The sequence below is a fragment of the Chiloscyllium punctatum genome, chromosome 37, assembly GCF_047496795.1.
Source record: "Chiloscyllium punctatum isolate Juve2018m chromosome 37, sChiPun1.3, whole genome shotgun sequence".
Lineage (NCBI taxonomy): Eukaryota > Metazoa > Chordata > Chondrichthyes > Orectolobiformes > Hemiscylliidae > Chiloscyllium > Chiloscyllium punctatum.
This window is the reverse complement of record NC_092775.1, coordinates 41,109,435-41,131,623: the sequence shown is the minus strand read 5'-3', so window position 1 is coordinate 41,131,623 and position 22,189 is coordinate 41,109,435. Positions and strand designations below refer to the sequence as shown.

At 42.1% G+C, this 22,189-nt stretch overlaps 1 protein-coding gene across 2 annotated transcripts in view; it reads left to right on the top strand.

The window, feature by feature from the left end:
• LOC140463034 (collagen alpha-1(XIV) chain-like) overlaps positions 1–22,189 on the top strand; it is a 186,691-nt gene that overhangs the window by 85,796 nt on the left and 78,706 nt on the right. For both annotated transcript variants that reach the window (XM_072556643.1, XM_072556644.1), the window contains exons 20-24: positions 5,081–5,207; positions 7,449–7,571; positions 9,222–9,365; positions 11,971–12,087; positions 19,280–19,426. In XM_072556643.1, the coding sequence (XP_072412744.1) occupies positions 5,081–5,207; positions 7,449–7,571; positions 9,222–9,365; positions 11,971–12,087; positions 19,280–19,426 (658 nt within the window). The remainder of the gene's footprint in view (positions 1–5,080; positions 5,208–7,448; positions 7,572–9,221; positions 9,366–11,970; positions 12,088–19,279; positions 19,427–22,189) is intronic.

Below are 22,189 nucleotides of genomic sequence, written 5' to 3'. Positions count from 1 at the left end.
TTCATGGCAATCGTTAGTTGTATATTCTGAAACACATGCATGTGAGAAGAATGATAAACTGCTTCAGTTGAATTGTTCCTTGTTAGACTATCACCTTACAGTTTTCTATTCATGCTGGCATTATTAAAAAACAAAACAATACTTTTTTTAAAAAAGTATTCTAGTAGATCTCCTATGGATTACTCACTAAGGGAGATGATATTTTGTTTTTAAAGATAGGGCTGGATTTTATGAGACATTCTGGAGATAAGAATAGTGGTGACCAAGTAGAAAGTATTGATGGGGATAGTCCACCCTTGCTGATTCATCATTAGAACTATAGAACAGCATGTCTACCTGGCTGAATAAAGTAACCACCCATTCCATTTCCACTTGGCTTACAGACTTCAGATACAGATTCATATTTCTTATAAATGAATTAAGGGTTTTTACCTCAGCCACGAGACTGGACAGCGAATTCCCGACACCCACAACCCTCTAGGTGGAAAGCTTTTCCTCATGCTATTTCTAATCCTTTTATTAATTACTATTGATGCTCTGCATTAGCCAAAGTCCTGGATACATATGGTATTGGGCACTTCTCTCCACTGGGCCACCTATGAGCTAATACTATGCAGGTGCCATATGGGGAGACATCACATGTCAATACCAGATCTTGCTTCGGATCATAGTGTGTGTAAACACCTTTGAGGACGATAGCTGTTTCTTCAACTCCCTGAAAGCTATGGCGTAGCAACAGAACTATTTCCAAGGCTGACCCTTTATGTGTTGACGCAAAGGCGCCAGGATGGAGGCCAGGTTATTTATGGACTTGCCATAATTATTCACCAGCCCAAGGAAAAGCCTAATCTTTGGTATAGTTGTGTGCGCCAGGGCATTTTTGATCACTCTCACTTTATCTTCCAACATGTGTAACCCAGCCTTGCCTGGAATACACTTTTCCCCTTCTGAGGCATACACCCGCCTGGGAGAAAACATCTAAGGACAATATCCGAGTTCTTGAAGTGCTCCTTATTGGTCTTCCGTGTTTTTACAAGCTTTTGGAGTGCTGCTCCTTCATCAGGTTGTGAAGTGGAGGGCAGCGCACAGGCACAGAATTTATAGGCAGAGAGATAATTGCAAGATAATTTTAGATAATTAAGAGTGTCAAAAGCTAATACAAATGGTGTGAATGGAGTGTTGACAGGCTACATAACCAGCCTTTGCAGGTGATCAGAAGTGTCAAACAGTTTGGGTAAAATGTGAATAGAAAGTGAAGGGATGACCTATATCTGATTAATTAAAGCAGAGGGATAATTACAAGCAATCAAAAGATGATCCAGCAACCAACCAAATGGCTGGAATAAAATGATAGATATAAAAGTCACTTAACGAGGGTCTTACCAAAGTAACAAGTAATCCAAAACTGTACAACCTAATTAAGGTAGAGAGATTATAAGTTATTAAGGTTTTGGTGTCAAAACAGAACAGTAAGGAAGATTTTACAAACAGACCAGTATGGTGCGGTTAAGTGTAGCACAGCATGAATCCAAGATCATGGATGAGGCATTCTTTATGGGTATGGAACTTGGCTATCAGTTTCTGATCGGTAATTCTACATTGTCGAAGACCACTTTGGAGGACATTTATCTGAAAATCGGAGGCTGAATGTGCTTGGCCGCTGAAGTGTCCCCTGATTGGGAAGGAACACTCCTGCCTGGCGATTGTTGTGTGGTGTCTATTCATCCATTCCTCCTCATCTGAGCAGATCCTGTGTATGTGTGAACTGCTCAGAAGAGGAAGAATGTGACAGACATCTACAGATGTTGAAAGATGCCCTCATAAGAATGAGATATGATGCTCAACTCATCAATCGCCAATTCCAATGTGCCTCAGCAAAAAACTGTAACAACCTCCTCAGAAGGCAAACATGGCACACAACTGATAGAGTACCCTTCATCCATCTCATAGTGTACAGTTCCAGCATACAAATTAATTATCATATGTTACAGAATATCTGATCCTTCACTGTGTAGGATTGATTTGAAAACTAGTCAATGCATAACTCTCAATCCCAAATTGCCACTAGGCCTAACTTCAGTTGAGAGTGTTGAATGTTTGGACCCTGATTTGCTCTCTAATGCTCAATTGTTGCAATGGTTTGCCTGTCTTGTTAAATTGAAATTTGTCTTCTCATTCTTTCACCTTGATTTTGTCACTCACGCCTATTACTATTCTGGCTTTTATGCTATTCAAGTGTGGTTTGGTACAGCGAAATTATTAATATAATAATTCATAATTTACATTGATATAGTGGAAGTGGGATTTCCCTGTCAGGCACAGGGAGACCCAGAGAGCTGCCACTAATGCACTCAGAGTTTGTGGAGATGAGTGGGTAGGGTCTTGAAGCATTTGGGATCTTGCCAGATGCCAAGTTGGCAAGCCTGAATAAGGGCTATGGAGGTCAGAGTTTGAGAGGCCTGGAATGGAGAAAATGGTGGGGATGATGACACTTTTGAGACCTCTACTGTGGGCTTCGGACCTACTGCCCAATTTTATATGTCCACTTAGTCTTCAAACCTGCTGGTGGGGGAGTATCAAATCCAACTCATTTACCATTTACCATATAACACAAAATATATTGTACTGATAACATCCTGAATTTGTGATTGTTTTCAGCCCAACAAGTCTAATTGCTCGATTCACAGTTAAATGCTTCATTATTATTGTTTTAAGACATTGGTAAGTTAAAGGCTGTTGGTAATTTTATGGCTACCCTGAGAAGCAACCAGAAGGAAATAATTTTTTTAATGATTACTATTAAGCTAGGAAGTGTGATCGAGAGCAACATTTTATATCTTAATGGTACAAAGAAAATTACAATACAGGAACAGGCCCATCGGTCCTCCAAGCCTGCTCTGATCCAGATCCTCGATCTAAACCTGTCACCTATTTCCTAAGGATGTGTTCCTCTGCTCCCTGCCCATTCATGCATCTGTCTGGATACATCTGAAATGACGCTATCGTGCTTGCCTTTACCACATCCACTGGCAACGTGCTCCAGGCACCTACCACACTCTGCGTAAAGAACTTTCCACATATATCTCCCTTAAACTTTTCCTCTCTCACGTTGAACTTGTGACCCCTAGTAATTGAGTCCCTCACTCTGGGGAAAAAGCTTTTTGCTATCCACCCTGTCTATGCTTCTCATGATTTTGTAGACCTCAATCAGGTCTCCCTTCAACCTCCGTCTTTCTAATGAAAGTAATGCTAATCTGCTCAACCTCTCTTCATAGCTAGGACCCTCCATACCAGGCAACATCCTGGTGAACCTCCTCTGCACCCTCTTCAAAGTGTCCACATCCTTTTGGTAATGTGGCGACCAGAACTGTGCACAGTATTCTAAATGTGGCCGAACCAAAGTCCTATACAACTGTAACATGACCTGCAAACTCCTGTACTCAATACCCTGTCTGATGAAGGAAAGCATGCCATTTTCCTTCTTGACCACTCTATCGACCTGCTTTGCCACCTTTAGGGTATAATGGACTTCAACACCCAGATCTCTCTGTAGTCAATTTTTCCAGGATATTTCCATTTCCTGTATAGTTCACTCTTGAATTGGATCTTCCAAAATGTATCACCGCGCATTTGCCGGATTGAACTTCATCTGCCATTTCTCTGCCCAACTCTCCAATCTATCTATATTCAGCTGCATTCTCTGGAAGTCCCCTTCACAATCTGCTACTCCATCAATCTTGGTGTCATCTGCAAACTTGCTAATTAGACCACCTGGACCTTCATCCAGATCATTTATGTATATCACAAACAACAGTGGTCCCAACACGGATCCCTGTAAAACACCATTGGTCACAGTTCTCCATTTTAAGAAACTCCCTTCCACTACAACACTCTGTCTCCTGCTGCCCAGCCAGTTCTCTATCCATTTAGCTAGTACACCCTGGACCCCATACGATTTTGTTTTCTCCATCAGCCTACGATCGGAACCTTATCAAATGCCTTACTGAAGTTCATGTATATGACACCTGCAGTCCTTCCCTCAGCAATCAGCTTTGTCACTTCCTCAAAGAATTCTATTAAGTAGGTAAGACATGACCTTCCCTGCACAAAACTATGTTGCCTATCACTAATAAGCCCATTTTCTTCCAAATATAAATAGGTCCTATCCTTCAGTATCTTCTCCAGCAGCTTCCCTACCACTGACGTCAGGCTCACCAGTCTATAATTACCTGGATTATCCCTGTTACCCGCCTTAAACAAGGGGACAACTTTAGCAATTCTCTAGTCCTCCGGGACCTCACCCATGTTCAAGGATGCTGCAAAGATATCTGTTAAGGCCCCAGCTATTTCCTATCTCACTTCCCACAGTAGCATGGGATAGATCCGATCCAGACCTAAGGACTTGTCCACCTTAATGTCTTTTAGAATACACAATACTTACTCCCTCCTCATGCCAACCTGACTTAGAATAATCAAACATCTATCCCTAATCTCAACATTCTCCTCGGTCAATACTGATACAAAGTATTCATTAAGAATCTCATCCGTTTTCTCTGACTCCATGCATGACTTTCCTCCTTTGTCCGAGAATGGACCAACCCTTTCTCTAGTTACCCTGTTGCTCCTTATATATGAATGTATTTGAATATTTTATACACACAAATGAGGCAAGTGCTCTTCAGGTTCACCATTAAGAACTCTCACTTAAAAGTCAGGTTGATTTGCCTCAAATTAAAATCTAATCTCATGAGTTTTAAATATAGATTTAAATCTAAGTTTAAAAATAACATGTCTCACTTTTCTTTAGTTTAACTACATGGTTGCTATCAGAAAGTCCAGCGATTTTTTTTTATCTGCTGAGACGTTTCAATTGAATTGACAATTGAATTCAAACTTTCACACTGAGTACATCATGAGCTATGTATTACTGGAACACCATCATCATTATAAAGCTGCTTAATAGTTTTCAACAGCAATTAACACACACAAACAAAGGGAGAGGATTTGATTTCATTTTATACAGCTTTCTAAATGATCAAAACTTGAGCATTAGTTAAGTGAAAATTTTGTAATTTTTCAGATCGTACCTGTTAAGAGAAACAACATCGTAATACAGGCACTAACTGCAGACACTGTGTATGAGGTCACAGTCACTGCCGTCTATACTTCAGGTGATGACGCCAGTATATCCAGAGAGGGCAAAACCTGTAAGTATAATTGATGTAATTTGCAGTTTGTCAGCTTTCTCACCATTTTGGACACACTGAATGGTTATTAATGGAGACATTGGGGTTCTAGTCCATCAGCTGGAGAGCTGATGAAAGTCCCGCATCACCTCTTTTTCAGGGAAGGCATGCTAAATTAAGAGCTGCTCAGGTACTGACTAGGGAAGCAGTGTGTCTTGCCCAAGATTAAAGAGCCAAAATTCTATTGAGTTGCAATGTCACTGGGTGGCAGATACTGCTACTGGTACGACTCATTTCTGAGGCTAGCACCACCCGTAGATTGCAGGCCACAGATGAGTGACTGGGAGGAATTGTGGTTGTGGGGTGAGGGATGGGGGAAGAGTACATCTGCACGAAGAGTCCTCTCCGTAGCCCCCCTCCAACTCTCCAGTGTTGATTGCCTTTGAATGAAGGACACCCCCCATTTGCATGCACACGCACACGCACGCACACACACAGACACAAACGTCCCAGGTTAGGTTGTGTTTCTTAACATGGTGAGACTTATTGCCAATTAATATCAGCAGTGACAAGATTAGCCACTTAAGTCATCTTTAACTGTCCTAAGGGCCTAAATTGGTGATGAGATGGGAAGGCCTGCTGAGCATTCTGCTACAGGCTTAATCCAGTTGGAGACAGGATGTGGCGTGCTCCCTGCCACCATCCTCCCATCTGATTAATAACCACCAAATGCCCAATAGAATAGTACATTAGAGTCTATCCAATGTTTCACAATGAACAAGAACACAGTAAATTATGTATTATGCTATGTAAGGTATGGGAAGCTGCAGTCATTCCTTTCATAATAAAATAATTGGTGAACAAGACAAGCGGTTTAAGAGCCATTTTCCTGGAAATAGTGCACAAAGATACAGTTTCTACTTTACATTGTGTTTTGTTAAATCCACAACTCTGCTCTTTTCAGAATTCTTTGGCTGATTCCAAAACAATCAGATTAGCATAAAATGTGCATATATTTCCATGTTAATTTTAATATTCGTCTGTTTAATGTTCTGCTCACATTTCTACACTTTATTTGAATGCTATTTGTTATTTGATAAGGCAGAAATCAAAATAGTAAATAAGGTTAGGTTTCTAAGTTTCATACAATAAGGATAATTTGTGACACTGTGGAATACTAACATAGGAACACCTGACAGAGTTGACCTAAATCACTTTCTTCAAAAATATTCATGCATCTACTTTTAAGAAATTAGCCTTGTGAAGGGACAAAGGATTTAATACTAGATTTAAATTAAAACATGCTTTGAAATAAGTGCTGTGGCTATGCTTAAACAAAACCAAGAACTATGGATGCTGAAAATGTGTAACAAAAACAGAAATTACTAGAGAAACTCAACAAATCTATCAGGATATGTGGAGAAGAATGAGAATTAATGTTTCAGGTAGGGGGCTTCTGAGCTTCTCCAGCAATTTCTGTTTTTGTAGCTATGCTTGATTTCTTCCATTTTGTAACAATATCAGCCTGTGTAAGCATATTATTCATTGCTATACAGAACAAAAAGATAAGGGAAGAGCATAATCCAGTAAACACGGTTGAATTATTACAGAAGTGAGCAGACCAAAAGCTGACAGTTGACATTACAGGGTCTTTCTGGTTTTGAATGTGTGCTGAAAACTCTGCTTTTGAAAACTACTTTGGGTAACCAAGATGAGATTATCCTTTGTATCAAATAAAACTTTGCTCGCTTAAACCATGCAGGCTCAAGAGTGTTCATTTGTTTTTACCAGATCAAGAATGAGAATAGTAGAGAGGTGCATTTGTGACTGGTGTCCCACAGTCAAATTCCAAACTTAAATTTCCACTGACCTCAGAACAAGTGAAACCAGCAAATCCCTTTTAGCAAATAATGCCATTTGTTTAAATGTTAAAGGTCTCTAAAAGCATTCTGTGCAAATGTTTATTAATATAAAGGTTCCAAGAATTCAGTGTTCATATTAAAACCATTAACATTCAAGAAGACAGAAATTGGCACGATGAAAACGTGGCATCAGTCTGGTATGGAAATATGTTATCATAGGAGAGAAGGTTAGTTCTTGAAGGAAAGCAAATACAAGGAAGTTTGAGTACAAAATTACCAATTAAGGCCCTATGATATCAAATGCAAAAGCTTTCCTTTTATATATATGATTATTGTGTAGCTTTATTTCATTAGCAATTATATACACCATTTCATACTATATTAATTTCTATCCCTGCAGTACCATTTAATCCACCAACTAACCTGCGTATCTCAGAAGTTTGGTACAATCATTTCCGAGTTATGTGGGATAAAGCTGACACACAACCACTAGGATATGCTGTGATTTATCAGGCAGCTCCTGGTAAGTGAAGATTTACCTTAATTTTGTGGAAGGGTTCCCTCCGGAGTTAGGATTTCACCTTGAATACAGGGTTAGGATTGTGAATGGAAGTTCACTTTGCATGTGATGCCTACTTGAACTTATGAAAAAGAGTCATGTGAAATTACTTCTAATATAAGTTGTTTAGACTAGTTTCACTTTTCAACACCTTTTATTCATAAAGGGGTTGACAGAAAATAAGGGGATGAAAAACGTGCAAAATCTGTACCTCAACCTCATAAACCTGCCATGTGATTCATAACACTTCATATTTTTAATTAAAGCAAAGTACTGGAAATGCTGGAGTATTGGGAAAATGCAACAGGCTTGAAAGAAAGAGAAAGAAGAAAATAAATGTTTCAAATTGAATGGGATTTTTCTTCAAAATGAGACACCCTGGAGGCTTTTGCTGAAAAAAGTTATCTGATTCAATTGACTCATCATTCAGTTATTTTTAAAATGAGACAATTCCAGATTTCTATTACCCCAGTTTGCTTTTTGATGCATTCCTGAATGGTAGCTTTAGTGGGAGGGAATGGCCGAGTGGCATTATCGCTAGCCAAGTAATCCAGAAGCCTAGATAATGTTTTGGGACCTGAGTTTGAATCCTACCATAGCAGATAGTGGGATTTGAGTTCAATTTTTAACGAAAGTCTGAAATTAGGAATCTAATAATGACCATGAAACCATGCTGATTGTAGGGAAAACCCATCCTTGTTCACTAATGTTATTCAAGGAAGGAAACTGCCATCTTTATGTGGTATGGTTTACACGTGACTCCAGACCCACAGCAACATGATTGATTTTTAACTGCCCTCTGGGCAGTAAATGCTGGCCTAGCTAGTGATGCCCAGATCTAGTGAATGAATAAAAAAACTGTAGTTTTAAATTTGTTACTCTGCCACCTTGTTTTGTATTCTCCCAATAGTTTAGATTAGATGACTCATCAATATGTTAGATTAGATGACTCATCAAAAGAACAAAATTAAGTTTATACAATTTGTCCTCAGAGTTTAACTGTGGTTTTATTCTGCTGAATCTGAAATGTAAACTACTGATGACCAGTATGTACTGCCAGACATATGGTGGAGAAAAATGAATGCAGTACTCCAGATGTGATCTAACCAAGGCTCCACACAACTGAAACATGTCTTATCCCAGCTCCAGTGGGATAAAGGATATTATTCTATTTGCAATTTTAATTATATTTTTTAATCATGTGAATTAGCTTATTAATGAGCTGTGCACTTGAAAATCTAAATCCTATTTGCTGGGGCTACAATAATCACTATGAATAGTCACTTCCCTGACTATTTACTTCAGTTGCAGATGGAAATATTTTATGTGGTTAAATAATAGCTCCTTTAAAAAAAGGAACATGCTTGAAGATCATCCATCTGAACTATCAGAGTACTTTGATTTCAAAACACGAGGCTACTCTGAGTCTTAACTGTTATTGTGCTTGCAATCAGATCTTTGTTGTCTCATCTTTTATTGTTCAGAATTAAGCTTTGGTGTCATCTTTAATAATCAATATGGCTTTAGCTGCCAATTTCTTTAACTCATTCTTTAGTGTTACTTTGTTCGATATATTGTAGATGAGGAGAATTATGGTGTTTCTTTTGTTTACAGATCAAACCATGGAAGTGATGACAGGAGAGGATGCAGATTCAATAGTAATTAAGAATCTGCAGCCTGGCCTAGAATATAATGTTGAAGTATTTGCAGTCTATCCAAATGGCAACAGCACAACTGTTACAGGAAAAGCTACAACTTGTAAGTTCCTATGGCTTGCATACAGGGCTCTTGATAGGCAAGAAGAAATGACAAATTCACAATTATCAGAAAGTTTATATTCTATTATCAATAAATCCGTTCAATTGATAACATTCCTGCTTCTGAGCTAGAAGGTTGAGGGATCAGTCATGGCTCCAGTGATTGAGCATATAATCTAGGCTGGAAGATCAAAGGACAATTTGCATTTATTTCACGCCTTTCATGACCATTGGACAGCTCAAACGTTTCCCAGCCAATGAAGTATAATTACTGTTATGATGTCGGAAATATGGAAACAAATTAGCACACAGCATGTCCCAGAAACCGAATTTGAATATTGGATGGAATGCTAGGTGTTAACCCATCTGTTCTTCTTCAAAATAGTGCTATGGGATCTTTAACAAGTACCTAAAAGGTTAGATGCCTAAACCATTGGTTTCAAACAAAATTGGCATCTCCTGCAAATGTTTTGGATCAGTGGATACTAAAGGAATATTGCATTGTCAAAACTGAGGTGTTAAACTAGTACCTCTGCCTATGAGATGAAAATTAAAGATCCTGCTGTGCTGCTTGAAACATGAAGAGTTCTCCTGATATCTTTGTGACTTTATTAATGTAACAGAAATTCTAAGGGGACTACTGTAATGTCAGCTGTCATCAACTGAATTTACTGTGTTATCTGAATATGGGTGTTACAAGTAATTACCCAGGGCCCACCAATCTATTCCATCAGCTCTCTTGATTGGAGCAAGTTTCCGTAGCTACAAAATGTTATGAATACCACTCTTTATATATCTTCAAAGAACATCGAGGTAAATATTTTAGTTTAATTTTGACTGTGTGTGAATGAGCAAGACAAAGAAATCTAAATTCCTGATATTAATGTGAATGGCAGTTGTGCAGGAGAAAGCTGAGGCAATCAACAAGTTATCCTGACCATGGGATTGTGTAAGTAGATTTTAAACTCAGCCCTGGGGCCAAAACTGACAAGAAATGTCGGAAAGAAATTCAGGGGGTCAATACATTCGGGGAGCGAGGATGCGCTAAACTTTTTTGTGAGTTAAAAATCACACGACACCATGTTATAGTCCAACACCTTTATTTGGAAGCACTAGCTTTCGAGGCGCTGCCTCTTCATCAGGTGGTTTTGGTAGGGTTAGGGTTAGGGCTTTTGTGAGGGCTTTCTAAGCATGTTTACTTCTAACTCTACAAAGAAATCAAAAATACATAAAATCTCAAACTTTAAGTTTCTTCTCGTATTGACTCATCTTCCCACTATGTTGGTCTAATGGGAGAGCTTCTCCTACAAGCTTTTGGTTAAATCAGCAATTGAGCTTTCAAGATGAATTCCATCAGTTTACAGGTGGTACATTGTTTTTTGATCAGAAAAACAAGTTAAAATGTAAACCCTCGTAGAAGGACAAGAACACCATGACATTGACTCCCATTAGCGACTTTATCTGCCAACCATTCAAAGTTAAAATTGTCTTTCAAATATCCTAATGAATTTGAAGTGAAAGCACTTCCACTCAGAAGTTGGACTGTCATCAAGTGCCAAAGGCAGAACTGACTCCACATTGGAATAGATTGTGATTATTTCCTGCAGAAAGAGTCCTTTTGTTTCAGCTGAAAGAGAAAATGCTGGAAAATCTCAGCAGGTCTGGAGTCATACAGTCAAAGGGTCAGTTAGACTCGAAACGTCAGCTCCTTTCTCCCCTTACAGATGCTGCCAGACCTGCTGAGATTTTCCAGCATTTTCTCTTTTGGTTTCAGATTCCAGCATCCGCAGTAATTTGCTTTTATCTTTTGTTTCAGCTATTTAGATTTTGTTTTGCATTCATTATATCCTACTGGAGTTTGACAACTTGTTGCAGGTTTATTTGAATGTTTTCAGTTGCTTCAATAACTTCAGTCATAAGTCTCTCACTCAATTGCATTAAATTATTTCAACTTTGTGGCTTAAAGCTAAGGAGAAAGTTCAGGAGAGGCAGAGCTAGTAAAGTTTGAAAGTAGCAGGGAGCAGAGGAGGAAAATGCATACTGCATCATGATGTGAAATGCTGCTAGATTTTCTGGCAATCGGGCAGGTAAGTGGATGCTAGCAGGCTTTTGACCTGTATGAGTAACTGCTGGCCAGAGGCTGGTCAATCCACAATTCAGCAGCATGTTGGTGGAGATCATGTCTGCTGCTGCTAAAACGCCCTGGAATCCTGGAGAGGATCATCCTTGGAAATGAAAGTTAATGTTTGCCATATGTCTCTCAGGGTAGGGGTCTAGGGAGTGGGAAGTATGGGAGTCAGAAGCAAGAACAAAGGTGCTTCTTGAATTGAACTGAATTTGGGATCATGGCAATGTGAGAGCTGAGGTAAAATTATATAATAAATTATAAAATTATACAATAAATTATAAAATTATTTACTACTATTGCTGGAAGCCTAACATAAACAACAATTACAATTCAACTAATTCCATTTCTCATACATTTTTCAGAATACTACCATCTAGCATTGGAAGCAGCACTGTCCATTCTAACTATTTATTCTTTAAGGGCTGTTATAAGATTTTGCTAATCTCTCATGACCTAAAGCAGTTGTTTTGTTTTGCAGTGTACTTGAATGTAACTGATCTTCATACATATCAGGTCCAGTTGACCAGCATGTGTGCTAAGTGGGAAGGACACCCTCAATCCTCAACTTTCAGGATTGTCTTAGAGTCCATGAAAGGTACATTTGCTCAGAGAATTCACTGGATATATTTAAACTGAAGCTTGTAATTAACATTTTTTACTGTTTAGAATTTTTTCCAAGCAAGTTCCTTTGCCTCGTTAACTGTTTTTCTTATAAATGTAGACACACCTTTGAAAGTGGTAGCACTTGCTTCATTTGTTCACAAAGATTTGGAGTCATGGAGTCATACAGTATGGAAGCAGACCCTTTGGTCCAACTCGTTCATGCTGACCAGGTTTCCCCACACTGAACGAGTTCCATTTGCCTGCATTTTACCCATATCTCTCTAAACCTTTCCTATTCAGGTACCTGTCCAAATGTCTTTTAAACGTGTAATTGTGCCTGCCTCTATCACTTCCTCTGACAATTTGTTCTAAATACACACTATCCTCTGTGTGAAAATGTTGTCTCCTACCCGTCCGCCTCCTATGCTCCAGGCAAAATGTCCAAGCCTATTTAGCTTCTCCTTATTACTCAAATGCTCTACTTTTGATAGCAATCTTCTAAACCTTTTCTGCACCCTTTCCAATTTAATAACATCCTTCCTATAGCAGGGTGATCAGAATTGTACTCAGTACGCTTTGTGTGGTCTTACCAATGTCTTGTTGCTCAACATGATGTGGAGGAGCCAGTGTTGGACTGGGATGGACAAAGTTAAAAATCACACAACATCCGATTATAGTCCAACAGGTTTATTTGAAAGCACTAGCTTTCGAAGCGCTGCTCCTTCATCAGGTGGTTGTGACAACACGTTCTTCCAGGGGTGCAGTGATAGTTTGGCGCACCTACATCTACACTGCTGACACCTCCTCCGACTGCACCCTCAACCATAACCTCACCTCCCATCACCAAACTGTTATCTCCCAGACCATCCACAACGTCATCACCTATGTGGATCTCCCAGCAACAACCTCCAACCTCAGAGTCTGGGAACCCCACACCACCTGGTTTAACCTCCTACCCAAAATTCATAAACCTGACTGCCCCGGTTGACCCATCATCTCAGCATGCTCCTGTTCCACCAAACTTATCTCTGCATAGCTTGACAAGGTCCTGTCCCCCTTGGTTCAGGATCTCCCCAAATACGTTTGGGACACTAGTCATGCCCTTTATCTCTTCCATAACTTTCATTTCCCCGGTTCCCAATGCCTCATCTTCACCATGGACATCCAGTTCCTGTACATATCTGTCTGCCATGAGAAAAGTCTCCAAGCCCTCCATTTTTTCCTCTCCTGCTGACCCAACCAGTACCCTTCCACTGACACCCTCATCCGATTGGCTGAACCCTCAACAATTTCTCCTTCGAATCCTCCCACTCCCTCCAGACCAAAGTGGTAGCCATGTGCACCTGGATGGGCCCCAACAGTATTCCCCACCTCTTCCTCTGCTACGATGATGACTGTATCGGTGCCAACTTGTGCTCCCACAAAGAGGCTGAACACTTCATCAACTTCAGAACACCTTCCACTTCGACTTCAAGTTTACCTGGACCATCTCAGATATCTCCCTTTCCTTGATGGACCTCTCCATCCCAATTTCCGGCGACTGACTCAATACAGACATGTACTACAAACTCCAGACTCCCAGAGCTACCTGGACTACACCTGCTCCCACCCTGCCTCTTGTAAAACGTGCTATCCCTTATTCCCAACACCTCCGCCTCTGCCGCATCTGCTCCCAGGAGGACCAGTTCCACTATAGATTATCCCAGATAGCCTCCTTCTGCAATTTCCTCTGCCACATGGTCGGTGATGCCCTCCAGCACATCTCCTCTACTTCCCGCAGCTTTGCCATTGAACCCTACCCCTCCAATCATAACAAGGACAGGACCCCCCAGTCCTCACCTTTCACCCCACCAACCTCCAGATACATTGCATCATCCTGTGCCACCCAGAAACAGACCCCACCACCAGGGATATATTTCCCTCCCCATCCCTATTTGCATTCCGGACAGGCCATTCCCTCCATGACTCCCTTGTTCGGTCCATGCCACCTACCAACTCACTCTCCATTCCCGGCATGTTCTCCTGCCATCACAAGAAGTGCAGAACCTGCGCCCATACCTCTCCCCTCACCGTCATCCAATGCCCCAAAGGATCCTTCCACATCCAATACAGATTTACCTGCATTTCTCCACATGTCGTCTACTATGTCTGTTGCTCTCAATGTGGTCTCCTCTCCATTGGGGAGACAGGACGCCCACACAGAACGCTTCAGAGAACATCTCCGGGACACCTGCACCCATCAACCCCACCATCCCGTGGCTGAACACTTCAACTCCCCCTCCCACTCTGCCGAGGACATGCAGGTCCTGGGCCTCTTCCACCGCCTCTCCCTCACCACCCGATGCCAGGAGCAAGAAAGCTTCATTTTCTGCCTCGGGAACCTCCAACCCCATGGCGTCAATGTGGATTTCACCAGTTTCCTCATTTCCCCTCCCCCACCTTATCACAGTTCCAACCTTTCAGCTCAGCACAGTCCTCATGACTTGTCCCACCTGTCAATCTTCCTTCCCACCTATACATTCACCCTCCCCTCCGACCTATCACCTTGACCTCCATCTCCATCCACCTCTTGCATTCTCAGCTACCTTCCCCCTAGCCCTATCCCCTCCCATTTATCTCTCTACCCCCAAGGCTCTCAGCCTCATTCCTGACAAAGGGCTTTTGCCTGAAACATCGATTCTTCTGATCCTCGGATGCTGTCTGACCTGCTGTGCTTTTCCAGCACCAGACTCTCAACTCTGATCTCTAGCATCTGCAGTCCTCACTTTCGCCTGCTAAAAATACAAGGCAATTGAATACTCAAGCTAAAAAACTGATGCTCGGAGTGAAATTCTGATAATACAGTCACACTGCATTCCTGTTACCCAATGCTTCAATTTGAAAAGCGCCTAGCCTCTGAAGAACACACTCTCATTTGTCAGAATTAGAAACACAAAAGGCTAGAAATACTTAGCTGCACAAATGGAGAGAAAGTGGGTTAGTGTTTCCCAGTCAAGGACCCTGCATCAGAACTGAGCATAGAAAGAAATGAAATAGGGGTTTTGAGCAAGTGGAGAGGGGAATGAAGGAGCAAATAGAAGAAGTATGATAGATGTGTAACATTCAGTCACTTGGTATTTAATGTGTGTCTTTGTTATGCATATTCTGTTCTCTGTGTACGATAGTCAAGTTTAGGTGTGATTACAGACAGAAACAAAAGTAAAACCGAATCCAACAGTAAAAGGGAACATCAAGAGGTTCTTTATCCTCAAAGGTGTCCAGGAGGCGAGAGAGAGGCGGGGAAAACTGTCCCAGCTCCAGGAAAGTATGCAGAACCTGCTCCTGCTGCAGACGATGGGGGTCGATGTCACGGAGGACCTCAAGGAGGTGAAGGGCCAGCAAGCCTCGCTCTTTGCCCCGGAGGCCTCCAGGATAGTCTTCCGGTCCAGGGTCCGCTCGGTGGAGCAGGACGAGACATGCTCACGTTTCTTCTTCCAGAAGGTGCACAAAGAGAGCTCCGTGCTCAGCAGCCTGAAGGAAGAAGATGGCTCGGTAACCTCATCTCAGGCTGACGTCATGAGGATCAGCAAATCCTTCTACGCCAGCCTGTATGACTCGAAGCCAACCGACAGCGCGGCCTCCCAGTCGTTCCTGTCCTCTATCACGGAGGTCCTAGATGACGGAACACGAGAGAGGCTGGACCAGCCGCTATCTCTGGATGAACTGACCAAGGCCCTCGAGTCCTTCGAAAAGAATAAAACTCCCGGAAGCGACGGCTTACCGGTCGAGGTTTATTCCGCTCTTTGGGACTTGATCGGCCAGGACCTGCTGGAGGTGTACGTCAGTATGCTTCGGGCAGGTACCATGAGTGAATCCATGAGGAAAGGCATCATCACCCTCATCTACAAGCGGAAGGGGGAGAGGGAGGAAATTAGAAATTGGAGACTGATCTCACTGTTAAATGCAGACTACAAAATCTTGTCAAAGGTCATCGCCAACCGGGTCAGGTCTGCTCTGGGATCGGTGATCTACCCGGACCAAACCTGTGCTGTACCGGGCAGGAAGATCTCTGAGAGTCTTGCACTCCTCAGGGATACGATCGCCTACGTGCAGGACAGGGGGGTGGACACCTGCCTCATCAGCCTGGACCAGGAGAAAGCCTTTGACAGGATATCGCATACATATATGAGGGATGTCCTCTCCAAAATGGGCTTTGGGGAGGGAATCGGAAATTGGATCAGACTGCTCTACACCAACATTGTCAGTGCAGTCTCAATCAATGGGTGGGAATCAGATAGCTTCCCTGTAAGATCTGGAGTCAGGCAGGGATGCCCCCTCTCACCTGCCTTGTTTGTGTGTTGCATAGAGCCTTTTGCCGAATCCATCAGGAAGGATGCGAGCCTGAGAGGGGTGACTATTCCTGGCAGTGGGGGCCTGCAGGTTAAGGCCTCCCTGTACATGGATGACGTCGCTGTTTTCTGCTCGGATCCGCTATCCGTGCACAGACTCGTGTGCATCTGTGACCAGTTCGAACGGGCCTCGGGGGCCAAGGTAAACCGAGGCAAGAGCGAGGCCATGCTCTTCGGGAACTGGGCCGACCAATCCTCTGTCCCCTTCACCGTCAGGACTGACCACCTGAAGGTGCTGGGTATTTGGTTCGGGGGGGCTGGGGCGTGCGCCAAGACCTGGGAGGAGCAGATCAGGAAGATGAGACAGAAACTAGGCAGATGGGGGCAACGGTCGCTCTCCATCGCGGGAAAAAACCTGGTCATCAGGTGTGAGGTACTCTCAGTATTGCTATATGTGGCACAGGTCTGGCCTATCCCCAGGACCTGTGCCGCCGCAGTCACCCGGGCCATCTTCCAATTCATTTGGAGATCAAAGATGGACCGGGTCCGAAGAGACTCAATGTACAAAGACCGGTGCAATGGGGGAGAAAACACGCCCAATGCCACCCTCACCCTGATGGCCACCTTTGTGTGTGGCTGCATCAAGCTGTGCGTGGATCCCCGGTACGCAAACACCAAGTGTCACTACGTACTGAGGTTCTACCTGTCCCCGGTGTTGCGAAGGATGGGCCTGGCCTCGCTGCCGCGGAATGCTCCGAGTAGTTGGACCGTTCCGTATCACCTGTCCTTCGTGGAGAAATTTATGAGGAAAAACACCTTTGGCCACAAGTCCATCAGGAAGTGGTCAGCACGTAGTGTCCTTGAGACCCTTCGGGAAAAGGAGAGGGCGGATCCTGTCGAGCGGTTCCCTGAGCAGACTGTCAAAGCCATTTGGCAGAATGCCTCATCGCCAGAACTTTCCAACAAGCACCAAGACGTGGCTTGGCTGGTGGTGAGAAGGGCTCTGCCTGTGAGATCCTTTATGCACGCCCGCACTCTCTGCCGCACCGCCGCTGCCCTCGAAGTGGCTGCGGGGGGGACGAGACTGTCACACACCTCCTTCTGGAATGTGCCTATGCAGAGGAAGTCTGGAGAAGAATGCAGTGGTGCTTGTCGAGGTTCGTCCCGAGCAGCGCCGTGATGCGGGACTCCGTGCTCTACGGCCTGTTCCCCGGGACTCACACCGAGACGAACATTAACTGCGCTTGGAGGATCATCAACTCGGTGAAGGACGCTCTCTGGACGGTCCGAAACCTGTTGATCTTCCAGCTGAAGGAGTTGACCCCGACCGAGTGTTGCAGACTGGCACATTCCAAGGTCCAAGACTACGTGTTGAGGGACGCGCTGAAGCTTGGGGCAGCTGCCGCCAAGGCGCGGTGGGGAAAGACCACCGTGTAAGATCGGCCTGCCTAAAGAAGAACAGGGGGCCCATGTGGACGTTTTTTTGGGCTCTGCTGATGCCTCAGCCAAATATATGTACAAGATTGAAAAATGCACAGGATTGTAAATGACAAGGATAAATTCGAATCTGTGTTTGTAACATATGTATGGCATGATCAAATGTACAGACCATCAAATCATTTTATGAATAAAGTATATTTTTGAAATAAAAAAAACCGAATCCAACAGCTGGAAGCATGAAAATGAAGATATTTTAACAGTCCTGTAACAAGGTTCTTAATTACACACAGAAACTGGTGTTATTACAGTAAAAATGAGACAGCGTTCCTCCAGGACCGAGGGTGCTACATGGACAGCACAAACTACACAGTTGTATACAGTATAAAGTGCACAAGAAGTGTAAAACACACAAGTTACAGTGTAACAGAAGAATGATGAATAATAGACCTTTTCCTAGCAGCGGTCGGTAATTATGTGACAAAAGGTTTCACAATACAAAAACCAAAATGAATGGTAATGGGGATAGAAAAGAACAAAAACAGTGTCTACATCAGGTGTGAATGGCTATAAATTGTATATATAAATGAAACAATGAAGCAAAAATGAGACAAAACTGAATCATCAAACAAAAAAGAAAGTAGAGGCAGAGATTATGGGTGGAATTTTAAATTTATCTGCTGGTTGATTTGCAATTGCAAGTGAGGTTTGGTGGGGCTGGTAAGAGTGTAAGAATGTAAGATTAGATTTCCTTTTCCCTCCACCCCTCCCTGACCACTCCACAATTTTATGGTCGGACTGACAATGCCTAGGTCTGAATTCGCTCCAATTGAGGCCTTTAATGACCACTTGTGAACCATTTCCCACCAGCCACAATTTAATGTGGCTTGGTCAAAATCTTGGAACTCACTCCCTAAGAGCATTATGGATATAGTATACCAAATGGATTGTAGCAGTTCAAGAAGGCAACTCGCCACCATTTTCAATAGCTGGGTAATAAATTCTGGTCCAACTCACTATGCTGACATCCCATAAATAAATAATTTTAAAATGCCATCTGAAGGAGCCTACCATAATAACTTAATGTTGTTCAAGTCATTGTTGAGGTCAGAAGGTTTTAGAATGCTGAGGTGAAAGAGATGGTACTGCACCTTGAGCTTACATTGAACTTCACCTGAACACTGTAGCAAGCCATGGCTGCAAAGATCAGAGTGGGAGCAAGTGGAAATTTGAAATGACAAGTGACATCTTTAGCTCGTGTTGAATTTCCACAGAAGTTATCATTATAATGTCCCTGATGATATTTGTCAAAATAATATCCATCAGAAACTGAAAATTACAAGATAAACTAACTCATCAATGTTGTTGCCTTAGACAAGCAACATCTTTATCTTTAATATCCTCTCTGTTCAATTATAGGTGAAAAGACACAGGAAAACACTTTGCATGCAGGCCAAGACACATATTGTTTCAGACTACTCTTTCCCAATACTCTGTACAAGATTACTGTGTACCCACGCCTACAAGATATGGAGGGACCTGCTGCTTCAGTTCTTCAATCCACATGTAAGTTCCGTTGTTTAATAGATTTTGGCTTTTAGGTTTCATCAGTAAAAGATCCACACACAAAGAATTAATGCAGCTCACAATAGCACAGTTTCTGCCAAAATAGTTTACTTTGAGCAATATAAAGCCCATGTAGATAAGCCCAGTGACTATAGTATTAAAATATGAATTATAGAATCCATACAGTGTAGAAACAGGTCATTTGGCCCAACAAGTCTACCCTGACCCTCGGAGGAGTATCCTATCCAGACCCATTCCCCTAACTAATGCACCTAATCTACACATCCCTGAACACTATGGACAATTTAGCACAGCCAGTTCACCTAACCTGCACCTCCTTTGGACTGTGAGAGGAAACCAGAACACTCAGAGGAAACCCATGAAGACACGGAAAATGTGCAAACTCCACATTGACAGTCGCCCGAGGCTGGAATTGAACCTGGGCCCCTGGCGCCATGAGGCAGTAGTACTAACTACTGAGCCACTATGCCAACTGGCTTATTGTTTTATTAACCATTTACATTAGGTTGGCAAATTCTTCCAAAGGAGCTTTCCAAACATGCATAAGTGATCTCTTTTCAGGTTCCTCTGAAATTTCCTTGTAAATTGTCGAACTAATCTCCCAGGATATGTCCTGACAGAATTCTTCATGCGACAGTCTCCTAGTTCATATTTTGGCACTTCCATCGTTCCCATTTAAACCTTGACCTCAATTCAGTGTCGGTTTTATGAATTTTTACTTTCTGCAGAGAGGCACATAACTGGTGTACAGTTTAGGAATTGAGCTGCACATTTCCCACAACTTCCCACTGTAATTATGTCTTACCATTGACTGTATACTCATTTTTCCCTCATTTACCTTGTCCTTTTTATTGCAGCCACAGGATTAGTTACCACAGTACAACTGCCCCCTGACATAATATGGAAGTGGCAGCTGCTATGTCATCTAGCGTCCAATCCCTAGCAGGAATCGTGTAAATTTTACCTTTCTGTCCAATGGTCCTCTTGCCAGTTGTAGCTCTTCAAATCTTTGAATGGCTGAAATTAGTTGAGTATAGATCAGGAATTGAATCTTAGGTAGAAAGTTCTGTATGATCATTAATCACTTAGTTATTGGTGAATTCTCACAGGTAGAATTACATTGCAAGTGCATTTTGGTGCTGTTAAATTACACTTGAATCACAATGAATACATTTGAGTCATTCCTTTCATCTAAAGGTAGTTATATGTTCAAAGACAGCATATCCTGCATGTTTGCCGCTCATTAGGAAAAAAAATGTGCAAAGTAGGCTGATCTTTATGCTGAAATTTCTGACTTCTACGTCCACCATTAGGAGCTAGGAGTGCTATTTCATTAAATGGACTGCAGTAATATCATCAACAGTAAATCCAACTAAAATCAATTGGCATGTTAAGCAGGTAGATATGACATATAGGCTGGTGAGACTATTTGCCATTTTGCTGGTCATTGACTTATTGGAGATCAATCCTGAGGAGCATGTTCAAATGAACTTCTAATTTCCTGTTTTACAGACATCTTGAATGATTTTCACTGATGAAATCACAGGATAATTAGGTTTATCTAATGTGGTTTATTAATATCTGAATGGCAAAGCTGTGGCAGCATTTAGTGCTACCATCTTGTAGGGAGTGAATACAGATTCTGTTTAAAAGGCATTGCATCTTTGTGACAGGATGTTGTATTTTCTTTAAATTTGGTAGATATAACAGGCCATATATCATTGCTTTCACAATAACATTGAGTATGAAAGGTGCTGTAATAATTCACTGAGATTAATGTCATGATATCATGTCACCATATGCAGGTGTTTTGCTTTGAAGTTGTGGAGTAATTCTGAAGTTAACAGATTACACTCATCTGATTAATACACTCATTGTTTAATTTTCAATATAGTTTGAAGTGTAAAACCCAACTGATTTCTACTATGGTGCATAATCTTTATACCTGTAAAAAATGTGGTTAGATAAAGTTTTTTTATTAAAGCCTACTTCTTAGAATAGCTTTACTCTGTGCCCTACAGACATGTTACAACTGAATAATGCCTGCAAATCGAGAATTCCTAAGTTATTACAGATATCTTGAGTGCTGGGCTATATGAAGAAATTAAAACAAATTACAAACAATTCTCAGTTGTGTAGAGGATGGATTAGAGTTTGAGGTTGAAAAACGTGAAGAATTGTCAGATCATTTTCTGACAGAGGGCCTATTATGTTGGAGGAAAACTAGAGTCATAGAACATAGAGCATAGAAAGTACAGCACAGAACAGGCCCTTCAGCCCACAATGTTGTGCTGAAGATTATTCCTAATCTAAGATAACATGATCTAACCTACGCACCCCTCAATTCACTGCTGTCCATGTGCATGTCCAGCAGTCTCTTAATAGAGATGTACAGCACAGAAACAGACCCTTCAGTCCAAGTTGTCCATGCCGACCAGATATTCTAAATTAATCCAGTCCCATTTTCCAGCATTTGGCCCATATCCCTTTAAACCTTCCTATTCATATTCCCATCGCAATGCCTTTTAAATGTAATTGTATCAGTCTCCACCACTTCCTCTAACAGCTCATTCCATACACACACCATCCTCTGTGTGAAAAAATTGCCCCTTAGGTCACTTTTAAATCTTTCCCACCTCACCCTAAACCAATGCCCTGTAGTTCTGGCCTCCCCCACCTCAGGAAGAGACCTTATCCATAGCCCTCATGAATACAGAGTAGTATTTTTGTGTTTTGGTAGAC